The sequence below is a fragment of the Chiloscyllium plagiosum genome, unplaced genomic scaffold, assembly GCF_037043375.1.
Source record: "Chiloscyllium plagiosum isolate Xiang-an unplaced genomic scaffold, Cpla_swu_hap1 HiC_scaffold_14, whole genome shotgun sequence".
Classification (NCBI taxonomy): domain Eukaryota; kingdom Metazoa; phylum Chordata; class Chondrichthyes; order Orectolobiformes; family Hemiscylliidae; genus Chiloscyllium; species Chiloscyllium plagiosum.
Window position 1 is genome coordinate 8,323,340 of NW_028270152.1, and position 16,293 is coordinate 8,339,632.

General features: G+C 42.0%; 1 protein-coding gene across 2 annotated transcripts in view; it reads right to left on the reverse strand.

The window, feature by feature from the left end:
- Positions 1 to 2,449: 2,449 nt before the first annotated feature.
- abtb1 (ankyrin repeat and BTB domain containing 1) overlaps positions 2,450 to 16,293 on the reverse strand; it is a 67,790-nt gene continuing 53,946 nt past the window's right edge. For both annotated transcript variants that reach the window (XM_043707599.2, XM_043707598.2), the window contains 3 exons: positions 15,744 to 15,911; positions 9,121 to 9,321; positions 2,450 to 4,951 (listed from right to left, as the gene is read on the reverse strand). In XM_043707599.2, the coding sequence (XP_043563534.1) occupies positions 4,745 to 4,951; positions 9,121 to 9,321; positions 15,744 to 15,911 (576 nt within the window). In that variant the 3' untranslated portion in view covers positions 2,450 to 4,744. The remainder of the gene's footprint in view (positions 4,952 to 9,120; positions 9,322 to 15,743; positions 15,912 to 16,293) is intronic.

A 16,293-nucleotide genomic window follows, 5' to 3' on the forward strand; every position in this document is an offset into this window, starting at 1 on the left:
TATTGAGGTAGGTGATCAGCCATGGGCTTGTGGAATCACAGAAGAGCTGTGCTAGGAACAGAAAAAGGCCAATTGGCCAATTCCTGTGGTGCTTATGATTTTTGATTTCGCTTACCCAGCCCTAGCCTTTGCTCTCATGCTCACTGCTGCTGTCTGAACTTGAGCCAATATTTCTCAAGGCAAACCAGGCATTTTGATGATTCCAGTCTATAGAGGGACAAATATCTGCAAGAACTTGCAAGGGAATACACAATGCTTCACATTCCATTAAAGCAGTATCAAAGACTCCAATCAATAAAGCAGTTTCGGAAATAAACGGCATGCCAGCAACAACAGAGAAATATAAAAGTTTTACATTCATTCACAGAATATGGGCATCGCTTGCTTTTCCAGCATTTGTTACCCATCCCTAATTGCTCAAGGTAAGCAATTGATGGTGAGCTGCCTTCTTGAACCACTGCAGTCTGTACAGTGCAGGGACACCCAGAGTACTGTTCAGGAGGGATTTCCAGCAACAGTGAAGGAATGCAGATACAGTTCCAAGTCAGCATGGTGTCTGACTTGGAGAGGAACGTACAGCTGATGGTGTTTCCTTGTGTGCGCTATCCTTGTTCTTTCATGGATAGGAGGTCACAGGTTTGTAAGGCCTCAGTGAGCTGTGGCACTGCATCGCATAGATGGACACACACTGCTGCTAATGAACGTCAGCAGTGAAGGGAGCAAATATTGTGAGATGGGGTGCTAACCAAATGGACTGCTTTGTCTTGGACGTTTTCAACCTTGGTTATTGTTGGAGATGCACTTATCCAGGCAAGTGGAGAGTATTGCATCATGTCGCCTATAGATGGGGGTAAGGATTTGAGAAGGCAGGAGGCGAGTTACTTGCTGCAGAATTTCTAACCCCTGATGTATTCCTGTAGCCACAGTATTTACATGTGTGACCCAGTTCAGTCTCCAGTCAATGGTAACCCCCAGAATATTGACAGTGGGCGATTCAGTGATGGTACAGCCATTGACTGAGCTTAAAACATTAAATTGTAGGGAAGTACACTGATAATATTTACTCGATCGGTAATGCAGAACATGAGATCTAATCCCACCACTGTAGTCATTTAGTTTATCAAATTAGCCAATACTCTTAATACTCGATGATCTCATTGAATGGTGGAGGAGACTCAATGGGCCAAATGGCCTACTTCTGTTCCTATATCTTATAGACTTTAAAAAGGAGGTATCGTCAAAAATAACCACAATGGTAATGCAGGGTTATATAAACAAATACCTTGACAGAAAGAAACCTTTTTATCACTACCACGGATGGTCGATATACGTGACTGCATCTCCACAACGTGCTGGACTCTGGGTTGCCCACCAAGGACAAGGACAGCCCACCATCACCTTCTCAGAAAAGCCACAGACTTCAAAACATACCATAACAGTAAGAAGAAAGATGGAGGAACAGGTTAAATATGAAAGACAATTCAGGACTGATATCAGGAAGACCCCCCCCACCTCCACACACACACACACACACACACACACACACACACACACACACACGGTGAGCATAATTTCATGCCATGTGTTAAACCACCCAGCAGGATCATTATAGATTCTGGCTCTGGGTTGCATCTGATGAGTTTTTGGAGCTGTAGAACACTGGCATAAACATACAGTTGGTGGCAGGTGGGTTCAATTTAAGGTGATGAATTAAAAACATCACACAAGTGTCATATCTGCCACAACACAGGAGCATATTTGTAAGTGTGATTTCCTTAGTGTATTGATTCCATTTACTAAATATGTCTAAAGTTCATAGAATCTTTACCCCCTCACCCGGACCACCAGTCAGTCCATTGTTTGCAAAGGAAATTTCAGCCATCATACAAATTGTGACATTTAAGTGATTAAACAGACATAATCAATTTATTCCTTAAATGCCCATTGCATGAATTTGAATACCCAATGTGGACATAGAATCCCCAGAGCGGGGAAGCAGGCCATTCAGCTCATGACTCCATACTGACCCTGTGAAGAGCATCCCACTCAGGCCCACCCCATCCCTGTGACCTTGCATTTTCCATGGCTAATCCATCTAGCCTGCACATCCCTGGAAACTATACAGCATTTCCCATGGCCAATCCACCTAACCAGAGCACCTAAAGGAAACCCACACAGACACGGGGAGAATGTACAAACTCCACATAGACAGTTGTCCGAGGCTGGAATCAAACCCGGGTCCCTGGCGTGTGAGGCGGCAGTGATAACCACCGAGCTAACTGTGTCGCCCCAGTGCCATCCCAAACCGTTTTTACACAAGCCTTTTACAGTCAACAGGCCTCTATCCCATTGTATCACTCAGTCCTTTCAAACTGCGTTAAATGATCAGCAAATGGCTCCCAAAGAGGAAAACAGTTTTTTCATCCAGGAACACATACTTCACAGTTCATGCTGGTAACAACATATTGAATTTATAAATAACTGGGTTTATAACATTCATTTGCATGGAAAGCAGATCACACTACATTTTAAATGTGAAGCTATCCTGGCTTATCCTTGAATTTCATTGCTTGAATTATACCACATATGTAACAAATCTGCACTGAAGTGAACCTGAAGGAAGTACTGAATAATTAAATAAAAGTGCAACAAATGCCTTGATATGTAATCTGTTATCGATACACTGAAGGAGTCATTCTGATATTTTCAGGAGCTCCGAGCGCATCTGCTGCCAGATGGGCCAAAATAGTTTTATATGCACATAATGTATATATAAAATATATATTATATATGCATAGAGACATTAAATTAGATAAAATAGTGCTATTCTCTAGCTGTTCTGTGATAACAAACAACAATCTTACAGCAATTAATTTCTGGCTTTAAGTATGAATTCACATTTTGTGAAAGATAGACTAAAATTAAACTGCACTGCAATAAGTCTCTAAACACCAATTTTCTTTTTAAAAGAAAAAAGACACAGTCTCATATTTTGAAAGCCCGCTCAGAATGGTATCTAAACAGACCAAAACTGCATGCTCTGCAGCTTACTCTCTTGCTGGCTTCCCCAGGGAGGAAATCAATTGTAGCTTTTCTTGGTCCTGCAGTACAGTCAGAGGTTTAACCACTGAGTTGGAGGTTTTAAATCGGGATAGAGACGACAAAAACAGATTTGTATACGAGGGAAGCAAAGCAGGAAGGCCACTGATGCCTTTGAGTCAGCCTCATCAGAATAGGTTGGGGACTGGACAGAAAGGGAGCCACCTGAAGTTACTTTCCATTCTGATGTCCCAACTATGATTTTACTGGAACTGGTCCAGAAAAGGCTCTCACACAAAGGTGTGGTGAATAAGTGGGATCCACAGCTGAAACATGGAAAGTCCAGATGCATTTTTACAGAAACAAACACAGGATGCTGAAGAAACTCAGTAGGTCTGACAGCATCCGCAGTGAGAGAAACAGATTTAACATTTTGCGTTCAGAATGACTTTTGTTTCTCTCTTCACAGATGCTGCCAGACTGGCTGAGTTTCTCTGTGCTTGTTTCAGATTTCCAGCACCTACAGTATTTTTCTTACATTCAAAAGGGAGGCAGAAACTTATTTAGAATGCAAGAGTATTACAAGGAACAGTAGGAAGTAAAAGGATGGAGCTGCACTGACTGCAAACTGGCAGAATAGACACAAATTGCTTACTCTTGGCCCTATGCAGACGTCAGCAGAAAATCGGTGGCAAAGCGCATGACAAAAACATTGTTTATCAGTCTAAGCACAAAATCAACTCAGAGTGGACGGAGCATGGTTCTAAGAGAAAACATTGGGACAATATACCTTCCCCAACCCAGCCATTTAGCTTTTATTAGTTAAGTTGCAAAAGCCTACCTCCAGATTATAAAGTTTGCTACTTCTTCTGGTATTTTTAATCTATAGTAGCTCTGACTCTAAAACAAGAGTCCCACGGAATCCATGAAAGCACAAAAAGATTAGCCGTGTAGTGTCCCAGTATAAAGACACAGCTCTTCCAGAGTCTGCCCACTGGCCAATAGTCCTGTGACCCTCCTGCCTTGGTTGGTCAATGCATTGGGCCAGTTTGGTACTTATTCTGAAACACACATCTCCTTGGAAGCTTTTAAAAAATAGCAGAGGGCTGGAAACAGCGTTTGGAAAAAAATCAGAAAATTTTTGCATACAATCAGCAGGTTAGAAATTGACTGAAGGAAACCCAAAATAACAAACATTTCCGGTGACAGTCACAAGATATTCAGCCTAATTCTTCAACAGATATGCTGTGAGTATGCAGCTTTCTCAATTCAAACAATAGTTAAGATTCTTGTTTCATACTATCAGGAATTTAGATTCCAAAATTTGGTGATATTTTAACAGGGTTTCTTTGTGCTTTCTGATAAGTCTGTGGCCAGTTAAGGTACCTGCTAAGAAGCCAGAATTAGTCTGAATGATCCATGCATCAGGGATGGGAAGAATAAGAACTGCTAAGGAATAAGCACTATATCAGAGGGATGGAGAGCACTTACATGAGCTCCACCTTATTGCTTTAAATCTCCATTCAATGCAGGCAAACAAAATGGGACACTGTCTCTTGACTAAATGTCCTTCTTTCTTATCATATTAAGATGCAGTCAAGTTCACAAGAAAGTAACCATACTGCCTGGGCAAAGCTCATTCTTCTCAGTGCTGCTCTCCAACATGATCTATGTATCTAGTCACAATGGAAAAGTGATTATTCTCTTAACACTCGAGTTCCAATCTAGCCAAAAGTTCTTCCAAAGCTTGCAGTTTCTGGTTAGCTTCCTCGATGGCACTATAAGTCTGCACATTGCTGGTGACATGGAAACGTATATCATCAACCAGGGGAATGGAGTCAGTCTCCTGTCGGGCCTCGACGGCTGCAGCATCCTCTTTTACCACTTCAGCAAACTCTTCCGACTCCACAAGCTACAACAGGATCAGGAAAACAAAAAGGTGATTAAAACCGATGCAAATCTTCCCAAGTAAAAGCAGGACTGGAAATACTCATCAGGTCTGACAGCATCTGTGGAGAGAGGAACAAGCATTAACATTAGAGATGCAATAGCTTTTATTAGCAAAATGGGAGGGGGTTCAAAAAAAAAAGGGTAGGCATATGAATGGCAAAACCACTGGTGGCTGGATGGGGGGCTGCAGATATGGTCATGTGGGACAAGCAATAAAAGATGGGTTCAGATGAGGTGTGAACGACAGAATGATGAATGAATATCTCTTGAAAGCAGATAAAGATTTAAGCTGACACATGCATTTGCAAATTTTGCACATTTGTAAATGTTTGCCCTCTCACCATCGCTGTTAAGCTCTGAACTCAGGAAGGCAGTACTCTCATCCCCAAATTCATGGCCCACTGCAGAGTCTTGAGTACATCCAGGCTGATATTTCTAGTTTGGCATTGATTTAGTGGCACACCACTAGAGGTGGTGAATCCTGGTGACACATTAAACTGAGCATATTCTCTCTCAATCAGGTGGATGTAGAAAATCACCAATCATTATTCAAAGAACAGCAGAGTTCTGGTGAATCCACGTCCTAATAAAAAAATCTTGTCAATCTTAATTTATTTGAGCAGAAAATGCTGGAGAAACTCAGGTATCTGGCAGTATCTGTGGAGAGAGAAACAAATTCTAGTTCAAATTCTCTGAACAGTTACTAAGTCATATCAGACTCCAAATGTTCACTCTGTTTCTCTCTCCACAGATACCATTAGACTTGTTGACTTTCTCCAGCACTTTGTTTTTATTTTAGATCTCCCGCACCGGAGTACTTTGCTTTAAAAATTTTCAGCCTGTTCAGTATGAAAGATGCAATCAACAGTATAAAATGCAGGTCTTTGTAAGTATTAAGTTACATTTTGAACCCAAATAGTTAATAGTTCCAGTTCTGTGTAACTAAGGCACAGCTGGAAGTTTGCACTAAGTCTATTTGACAGTTAATCGGATTGAAAGGTTATAAGGTGTTAGGCAAGTAACAACACAATTTGTGGTGAAAGACATTTCTATTCCGGATCTAAACAGCCCACAAATAAGCATAATTTTCACTTTAAAAGGATACTCCATTTGTACAGCATATTCTGTCGTTAAATAACTTCCAACTATTGCAATAGCGTTTTTAGCAAGCAAACTCAATACTTGGAATAATACTTTATAAATGTAATGTTAGTGCCAAGCAAGTGCAATATACCCATCCAATTAACTACCTGATGCCGTGCCAGATCATAATGAAGACTGAGCATACAATAAGCCAGTCACTGTAACTAGCCTCAGCTTCCCAAGAGACACAAGCCTTGTAGTGATAAGCATAATGAATGGAGTATTTAGGTTGATCAGTGAATATAGAATATGAAGAGGTAACTGCAAAGTTTACAAAGCTCAAACAAGGTTAGAGACTGGAAGAAGATCTGGCCTTTTGCTGTATAAATAGTCAGTAGTATTATCTGCTTTTTGATGGACCAGGCAAGAGTTTAGTTTGGGGCCCTTATAGCAATGAAGTTGTAAGTATAAATGACAGGGCCAGAAATGTATGAATGGAACAGATGACAAGACAAGTAGCTCATTATGGGTCAGTTGGCAATTTTACAATGGAACTGAATCAATACCCCTGTTGAGTTCTTGTGTTTTAGGCCACAATTTATGTAATCATGCATGGATTGTGGAAAGTCTGTGGTTGTTTTAGAGTGAAAAAGGTTTTTTTCCCCCCTTGATTCAGGCATATTTGCTGAGAAGGAACGTAAGCTCCGCCAATGCCTCAATTAATACTGTTCTTTCACTGAATACTAATGCAGAATGTATTAACCTTTATTATCAAGCTTGAGGCGACTCAGTATGTGGCCGAGGATCTGAGGGCTGCAGACCTGCATTCCCAGCCTCTCCAAGGATGGAAAAGGTACTTGGGTGGAGCACTAAGCCAAGCCAAGGTTTGCAGCTCCATATCAATTTAGCTGGTATTCATAGTCAGAAAACCAACCCTGGCCACTCAGATCGCAGAAGCATGGTAGGGTAGAGAAATTATATACGTAATATATTTGAAGATATCGGAAATAGGTCTTAGGTTAAGGACTGAAGACAAATTTACAACATTCAAAGATGGTAATAACAAGCAGAGTAAGACAGACAGTTGAGACCAGGAAAGGTGATGGGGTTGAAATTGAAACGAATGAGACCATATGATCATCTTCATTTGGATGCATCTTTTGACCTTCCTTAATAGACGAAACAAGACTGCCTAACTAATTAACACAGCATTTCTCTATTCCTTTCTATCACAAATCGGACTGCTGCTACATCATAAACGTCTGAAAAAACACACTTAATATGACTGAAACTTTCACGAAGTTTTCCCAGGTTAAGCAACAAAACAACAAAAAGCAAAAAGACAGATTACATTACAACAAATGATCAACAAGTAAATGAATCAAAAATTATCTCCAAGTCTCTCACTATCCTGACTTAGATATAGGTCCTGCAAATGCCACTGGATCAGTACCAATAGACAATAGGTGCAGGAGGAGGCCATTCTGCCCTTCGAGCCTGCACTGCCATTCAATATGATCATGGCTGATCATTCCTAATCAGTATCCTCTTCCTGCCTTATCTCCATAACCCTTGATTCCACTATCTTTGAGAGCTCTCTCCAACTCTTTCTTAAATGAATCCAGAGACTGGGCCTCCACTGCCTTCTGGGGCAGAGCATTCCACACAGCCACCACTCTCTGGATGAAGAAGTTTCTCCTCATCTCTGTCCTAAATGGTCTACCCCGTATTTTTAAGCTGTGTCCTCTGGTTCTGCACTCACGCATCAGCGGAAACATGTTTCCTGCTGCCAGAGTGTCAAATCCTTTCATAATCTTATATGTCTAAATCAGATCCCCTCTCAGTCTTCTAAACTCAAGGGTATACAAGCCCAGTCGCTTCAGTCTTTCAGTGTAAGGTAATCCCGCCATTCCAGGAATTGACCTCGTGAACCTACGCTGCACTCCCTCAATTGCCAGAATGTCTTTCCTCAAATTTGGAGACCAGAACTGAACTACCCTGAAATTGGCAACCCAATGCAATCATGAAAGCACAGGAATGCAATGGTTCAAGTAGAAGATCAACACCAAAGATAATCAAGTAGTTGCAAAACGTCCTTTTGGTCACAGCATGCCTAAACACTGAAGTCTTATACAATCAATGCACGCATCTTTCAATTCCTGTCCTCTCAATCATCTCTTCAACCCGTTCACACTTCAAATGCCCTTTCCTTGGTAACTCTTCCACAAATCTACTGCCTTTGGGTGAAGAAGTTCCAGCTGACTCCCACTTTCTCACTCCTGCCTATGTCCTTGACATCTCCAATCCTTCACCACAATGAATAATTCACAAGGAGGAAGTTTAATTGCTCTAACAATCTCCACCTAAAGCCCCTGCGAAAGGATTTCCTGCAAGAGAAAATAAGCACAATTTCCTTAATCAGTGCAGATAATGAAACCCTCACCATCCCAATGATCAGAACTAGCTGGAAGGTTTAACTCTTAAAAGGAAAATAAGGTTTGTGATCAGAACTATCCACTGTGCTGGGTATCCAGTATAGTTGGGGTCTGACCAGCAACTTATACTTCAATCTTATAAAGCAACTAATTTAAAAAATGGTATTTAAGTGAAGCTTTGTTTATAACTATTTGTTTAAACATATATTTTAGAGTTATCAAACACTATTCATTCTCACAACATCAATTTCTCAATCCTTTCACTTCCCATGTTTGTTTTCAGCGGCCAAAACAGAAATTGCTGAAAAAGCTCAGCAGGTCTAGCAGCATTTGTGCAGAGAAGTCATGTTAACGTTTCAGGTCCACCAGAAACCCGAAACATTAACTCGGGTTTCTCTTCACAGATGCTGAGCTTTTTCAGCAATTTCAATTTCCAATTTTCTGATTTACAGCATCCACAGTTCTTTCAGTTTTTATTTTGTTTCCAGTGGGCCCCATGGTGTGAGTTACTCTGATTAGTTTGGATCAGCAGGTCAGAGATATTTGCCTGCATCTCCTGGGATTATGTAAAGTTAGGTATCACGTGACATTACCAGTCCAAAATAAAAATCACCTTTTCTATGATTTTAGCCATATACTCTGTGCACTGGTCTTCAAGTCTGGAAAGCCTGAAGAGCTTTGCGGTCTTCCAAATGTTCACTACATTGTCCTCAGTCAGCATTGTTACAAGGGTCTTTCCACACAACCTCTTCAAGCCTGGCAGAAGATACATGTCAGCTACGCACAGCACCTCATAGACATTTTCTGGGGATAACTGTAAGCAAGAGAAAGTAAAAAAAATGCTGTTTTTACTCCATTCAAGGTTCTGTAACACAATACGTTTTGCAGTTTGTTTATTCTTTCTTCCCTTTTTGAAGGCTTCAGCTATCCACTGTTGTATGGCTCCACAGATGACATTAATGCCCAAGTGGTGTTCTTTGACAGCAAGAGGTACCTCATTTACAGAACTATTGTGCGCTGGGAACTAGTCTGGGACTGTTTGTAATCATTTGAGCAGCACATGCCATAAGAGAGGGTACTCCACACTGCCCTCTATCTTTCACAATCCAAGGAAGGTCCTTACATTACCGACTGTTAACGTAACTCACTGAAATTTGACTGATAATCTAAACACGGTGCCTTTATAGTTGTGTTTTTAAAAACTGAACTGGAGTGAGAAGGAGCTGCTTTAAAACCAGTGTGTGAAAGGGAACTGCAGTTTTGAAAAGCAATTAAGCTGAAACCTATGGCAAGCATCTTTTAAACAACTGTTTGAACAAACAGTAATCAAAGGGGGAGTTGCAAATGATTTAGAGCTGAGGGGCTGTACAGATGCAGCTCTGATTGGCCATAAGAAGTTGACTGTTCTTTGGACTAGTGACCAGTTATCAATGACAGTGACCTTCTGCCTGCCAACGACTGTGTGCTTGGTTTTCTGGTAAATGAGCAGCTTGGAGCTGGGAACAAGTTAAAAACAGAAAAGTTCAAGTCTTCCCCGGCTCAGGGTTGAACATTCTGCTCTGTGCAGTCAAACCCATTATAAATCTGAAGAAAACCAGCTTCTCTCTCTTCAACACTTCATAGAGTCATAGAGATGTACAACACAAAACAGACCCTTCGGTCCAATTCGTCCATGCCGACCAGATATCCCAACACAATCTAGTCCCATTTGTCAGCACCTGCCTCATATCCCTCTAAACCCTTCCCATTCATATACCCATCCAAATGCCTTTTAAATACTGCAATTGTACCAGCCTCCACCACTTCCTCTGGCAGCTCATTCCTTACACGTACCACCCTCTGTGAGAAAAAGTTGCCCCTTAGGTCTCTTTTATATCTTTCCCCTCTCACCTTAAACTTATGCCCTCTAGTTCTGGACTCCCCCACCCCGGGGAAAAGACTTTGGCTATTTACCCTATCCTTGCCTCTCATTATTTTATAAACCTCTGTCAAGTCACCCCTCAGCCTCCGACGCTCCAGGGAAAACAGCCCCAGCCTATTCAACCTCTCCCTATAGCACAAATCCTCCAACCTTGGCAACATCCTTTTAAATCTTTTCTGAACTCTTAAGTATCACAACATCCTTCCAATAGGAAGGAGGCCAGAACTGCACGTAATATTCCAACAATGGCCTAACCAATGTCCTGTACAGCCACAACGTGACCTCCCAACTCCTGTATGAAATACTCTGACCAATAAAGGAAAGCATACCAAATGCCTTCTTCACTATTCTATCTACCGGCAACACTACTTTCAAGGAGCTATGAACATGCACTCCAAGGTCTAGCTACGATTTTAATTGGTAAGTCAGAGGTGGAATTCCGCCATAATAGCATTGTGGGTCAACCCACAAAAAGGTGGACTGCAGTGGTTCAAGGCGGCAGCTCACCAACACCTTCTCAAGGGCAACTAGGGGCAAGCAATAAATGCTGGCTAGCCAGCCACACCCAGATTGCAAAAGTGATTAAATAAATAAATAAACATATTAAAAGCAAACCAGCCAAAAGAACAAGGATCATCTCAGCAACAGAGCCTGGGAATAAAGACCACTGAACTGGCTTTCCAGTTTTCCCTCCACCAACAGCCTAATTTTCCCGGTGTGTGCAAGGATGATCTAATGAGGGGATTAAAATTTTAATTAGTACAGGTAGTTCTCCTATGACGTGGTAGTTGCGTTCCTGTACAACTAGGAGAAAATGAGGACTGCAGATGCTGGAGACCAGAGTTGAAAAGTGCAGTGCTGGAAAAGCACAGCAGGCCAGGCAGCATCCAAGGAGCAGGAGTGTTCCTGTACAGCACCATGTTATAGAAAACTGCACAATATAAATAATAGGGCTTATGGAAAAAACAGGGCTAGAGGTGAGCTGCTAAAAATATCAGTAAAAATCAACACAAAAATAATAGCCTAACAACTGATAGCAAACAACTGATAGCACAGTCTAAATAAACCTTTAAATCATATATTTTAATGAAATGTAACAGTACATTTAACAGTAAAATCATTGACAATAACACTGTACCTTTCACGAAGCACTTCACCAGAAGGCGCAGAAATAACTGACCACACAATGCCAGTGTGGAAGTCCAGTCCTCCTCAAGATTCTTCCCCAGTTCAAAATAAAATTCCTTCTAAATGTAGACCACAATTCCCAGTTTCAAGCTAAGTTTCAAGGCTTGCAGTGCTGATTGCATTCCTGTTTTAGCTGAACACACTGATTTTGCAGACAGACGATCGTGAGGCTGCATTTTGCTGTTCAGCTAAGTACCAGGGATGGAATCGTGGAACAGCGAACGGGAGTTTGCTTTGTAATAAAAAAAATCTGCAAGTCATCAATCGCGTCACAGCCAAATCAGGTTGTAGGAGAACTACCTGGACTGTTACATGCCGACAGTTTATACCTGTTTACCTGTATAAGTGTCTAATTACATGCAATAAATAGTAATTCCTGTTCAATACAGAAACCTGGTCTGTGCTTTCCATCAACCGGAGTGTGAAAGTTGGGGAAATTGAGGAACTTTGCTTACTTTATAACATCTTTAACTTTTGTGATGACTCTGGGAAAATGGGTGGGGTCTGGGTTTTCAGTGCACTATCCCAGTGAGACATAACAAAAGCAGGTACAGAATGGACCTTACATCACTGTGTGGAATGGGTGTGGTAGTGTAGAATATAAACCTAAATTAGGTGGTCAATTACAAGGTCATTTCCACTTGTCAAGCATTATGAAACTGAATTTAGCTGAAAATGTGTTGCTGGAAAAGCGCAGCAGGTCAGGCAGCATCCAGGGAACAGGAGAATCGATGTTTCGGGCATAAGCCCTTCTTCAGGAATGAGGAAAGTTTGTCCAGCAGGCTAAGATAAAAGGTAGGGAGAAGGGACTTGGGGGAGGGGCGTCGGAAATGTGATAGGTGGAAAGAGGTCAAGGTGAGGGTGATAGGTCAGACTGGGGTGGGGGCGGAGAGGTCAGGAAGAAGATTGCAGGTTAGGAAGGCGGTGCTGAATTCGATGGATTTGACTGAGACAAGGTGGGGGGAGGGGAAATGAGGAAACTGGTGAAATCAGAGTTCATCCCTTGAAACTGAATTTAGTCAACTTGATTAGTTTGTGGGCTAGCTAGAGAATGACCATGAAAGTTGCAGCCTTACCAAAAAAAGACAAGTTGACTAAATGTCCTTCAGTTGTAACATCTGAGACAAAATCCACTTGACTTTGGCAGATTAGCCCATCGCCTGAAAAATCCTTTTTTGTTTAGAAAGATACACTTTTGTGAATTTTGGCATGACAGCTGTTTTCAAAGCCAGGCCAATGTCCTGGTTGACCTTGATTGGGCCATCACTCTCAAGAGCATCCTAGATTTACTGACATAATTAAAATGCATATGGTGATTGGTATTCTCAATGAAGTCCCTTCAGCAGCCTCCCTCCAATTATGTAGCATCTGCAAAGTGTTTATTTTATTCAGTTATGAATTATGGACATCACTAGTCTGGACGACATTTACTGCTCAACCTAAATGACCTCGAAAGAATAGTCGTGAGCTGCCTTTGTGAACAGTTCCAGTCGTGTGGTGTGGATACATGGTACAGTGTTGTTAGGGAAGGAATTCCAGGACTTTGACCATGTGATAGTGGAGTTTAAGTCCAAGTCAGGATCACATAAGGCTTGGAGAGAAACCAAGCATCACTGCATTAGTTCTTCCAAGTGGCAGAGGTCACAGATTTGGAAGATGCTCTTGGAGGGGTCTTGGTGACTTGCTGCAGTTCATTTTGTAGACAGTATACACTGCTGCCACTGTGCATCAGTGGTCAAGGAAGAGAACGCCAAAAGTGGTGCCAAGTAACAAAGCTCCTTGACAGTGTTGAGCTTCAAGCATTTTTAGAGCATCATCCTCTACGCTGGGAATGGAAGTAGTAATATGCTTCCCCCAAAAATGACTGGTTTTACTTCTTCTGCATCACTCCACCCCTTCCACCGCAGCCTCAAGTACTCACCTTCCCCAGTTAAGCAGGTGTACCTTCTGTGTTTCTAGTATTGCCCTACATGCGTCTAATCAGTAGGCAAGCTCTCTCGCTCTCACACACACACACACACATACACACACACACACGTTAGTAGAATCCTCTCTTTCCCCAATCTATAGAATAGAATTTCTATAGAATTCTACAGAATCCCTACAATGTAGAAACTGACCATTTGACCAGTTCACCACGACCCTCCGAAGAGTATCCCACCCAGATCTGTTCCCCCTACCCTATTTACTTTACATTTCCCCTCACCTACACATCTCTGAACATTATGGGCAATTTAGCATGGCCAATTCACCCAACCTGCATATTTTTGGATTGTGGGAGGAAATCAGAGCACCCAGAGGAAACCCATGCAGACACGAGGAGAATGTGCACACTCCACACAGAGTCACCCGAGGCTGGAATTGAACCCAGGACCCTGGTGCTGTGAGGCAGCAGTGCTAACCACTGAGCCACAGTGGTGCCCCACAATGTGGATGCTGGGGTGAATGAAGAGTGATAACATTTTTCCTAGATAAATTCACAGAAGGATATGGAGCAAAGGTGGGTAAAAGGATTTCACCAACCATCTGATTAAAGGCAGGAATAAACCTGGAGGGAGTGAATGGGTTTCTTCTTTTCCTACTTCCTTATGAGGCATACCACTTCAAACTTTCAAACTGGTATCTGCATATCTGAAGTTGGGCATTCTTAGAATACAATTTTAATTTGTACTTGCGCTGATCTAATTCTTTTTGTAGCTGTAAATTAATAAGAAGGATTTGCTGATGTTAATTGGTTCCTTAGAGTGACTGATACTGTCTTAATTAATGGGAATTGGGTCTCAAGTCAGGTCAAGTGCTGTAAACAGGCAATATATTCTAGTTCTCAATTTGAAAGCTCACTTGGGAGACTTTGAAATCTGCTTTGAAGTTCACAATGCAATATTGCTACCTAGTGGAAAATTCAAATCCTACACCCTGAAAGTACCACATTTCCAATACGGAAAAGTAAGCTTGCTGCATCTGTTTATCTGAAGGACACGGAACCTGTCTATTTTCTTCCTGCTCCCTGGTTTATGGCCACGTTCAGATCCTTACAAATGGTCTACAGTGTAGCCACTATGACATTCCTAAACCAGGTCAAAATTGAGGGAAAAGCTTTTAATTATAATGTTGTTTTAAATGTTGTGAATTCTGAGGACCGTGAATGATCAATTGTTCTCAAAAAATGAAATGCCTCGAGAGAAAACACTGACATCCTTAGGATGCATCACTGACTTACCCTAAAGTGTACTTACTGTTGTGCAAGTCAAATCTATGCACAGTAAGATCCCACAAAGGGCAAATGATGAACTGCCAATTAATCTGGGTTTGACGATTTGGTTAAGGAAGAGATGTTGGTCAGTACATTGGAAGAGCTATCTGCTCCTCTTTCATTTTCACCTGAGCAAGCAGGTGGAGATTCAATCGAATACTTCATCCAAAGGAGAGCGCAGGAGTCTGAGCCGGGATTACTTGCTGAAATCCTGGAGATGGATACATAACTACAACCTTCAGACTAATCAAACAAAGTGTTTGCAACTGAGGCAAGCTCAGAGACCAGACAAGAATACAGGAAGGAGACTGACAGCTCAATGGCATGATGTAAAGACTACAATCGCTCCCTCAATGTCAGCAAAATGAAGGAGCTGGTCATCGACTTCAGAAAGTGGAGAGGAGGACAAGCCCCCTGTCTGCATCAATGTGCTGACATGGAAGTGGTCAAGAACTTCAAGTTTCTAGGAGTAAATATCACCTTCGATCTATCCTGGTCCATCCACATTGACACTACAGGCAAGAAAGCACACCAACGCCCCTACTCCCTCACAAGGATAAGGAAATTCAGCATGTCCACAACGACTCTTACCAATTTTTATAGATGCACTATAGAAAGCATCCTCTCTGGATACGTCACAACTTGATATTGGCAACTCCTCTGCCCAAGACTGCTAGAAATTACAGAGAGCTGCGAATACACCCCAGTCCATCACGAAAACCAGCCTTCCATCTATTGATTCCATCTATACTCCCACTGCCTCAGGAAAGCAGCCAACATAATCAAAGGCCACCCCCCCCCCCCCCCTCAACCAACCCCCACCTTGACCTCATTGCCAGAAAACATTTCTACTGATTTCTGCACCGAATCTTACCTCAGTATCGTCACTGTAGATATAGTAAAGGACTCGGATGAAGATGTCCTCAGTCATGTTGTGGAGGGTCACCATGGGAATACTGGGTTGACTCTGAAGTTCCTCACTTTCGGAGAAATGATCCTGCAGCAGGGCTCTGAAATAATCACTACGACTGCAAAAAAATGCCTACAAGGGACAAAGACAAGATATCAACGTCAACCTTACACAATCAGAGAGCTGTTGTGTTACCAACACAGGAGGTGATTCTTCCAATCATATTTGTGCCAACTCTTCGCTAAAGAGCCTGCCTTGCTTTCCCTGCCATATGTTATGCGTTATTGGGGAAAACAGTGAACAAGGTTGAACTTCCTGATGCAGCTGAGAGCCTGCAAGATTTTAAGTGGTTTGCAAGATGGAGGACTAGGAGAAGCAGTCATTGTCAATGCACTCTTTGCAAAAAGTGAAATCATTGGACACAGGCTTCCTCCTCTCTGGCAACCGCAATGACATTTTAGCTGTAGTTTCCAATTGTCACTAAAATCACTCTGGGGGCCTGCTCTGTTTCCCA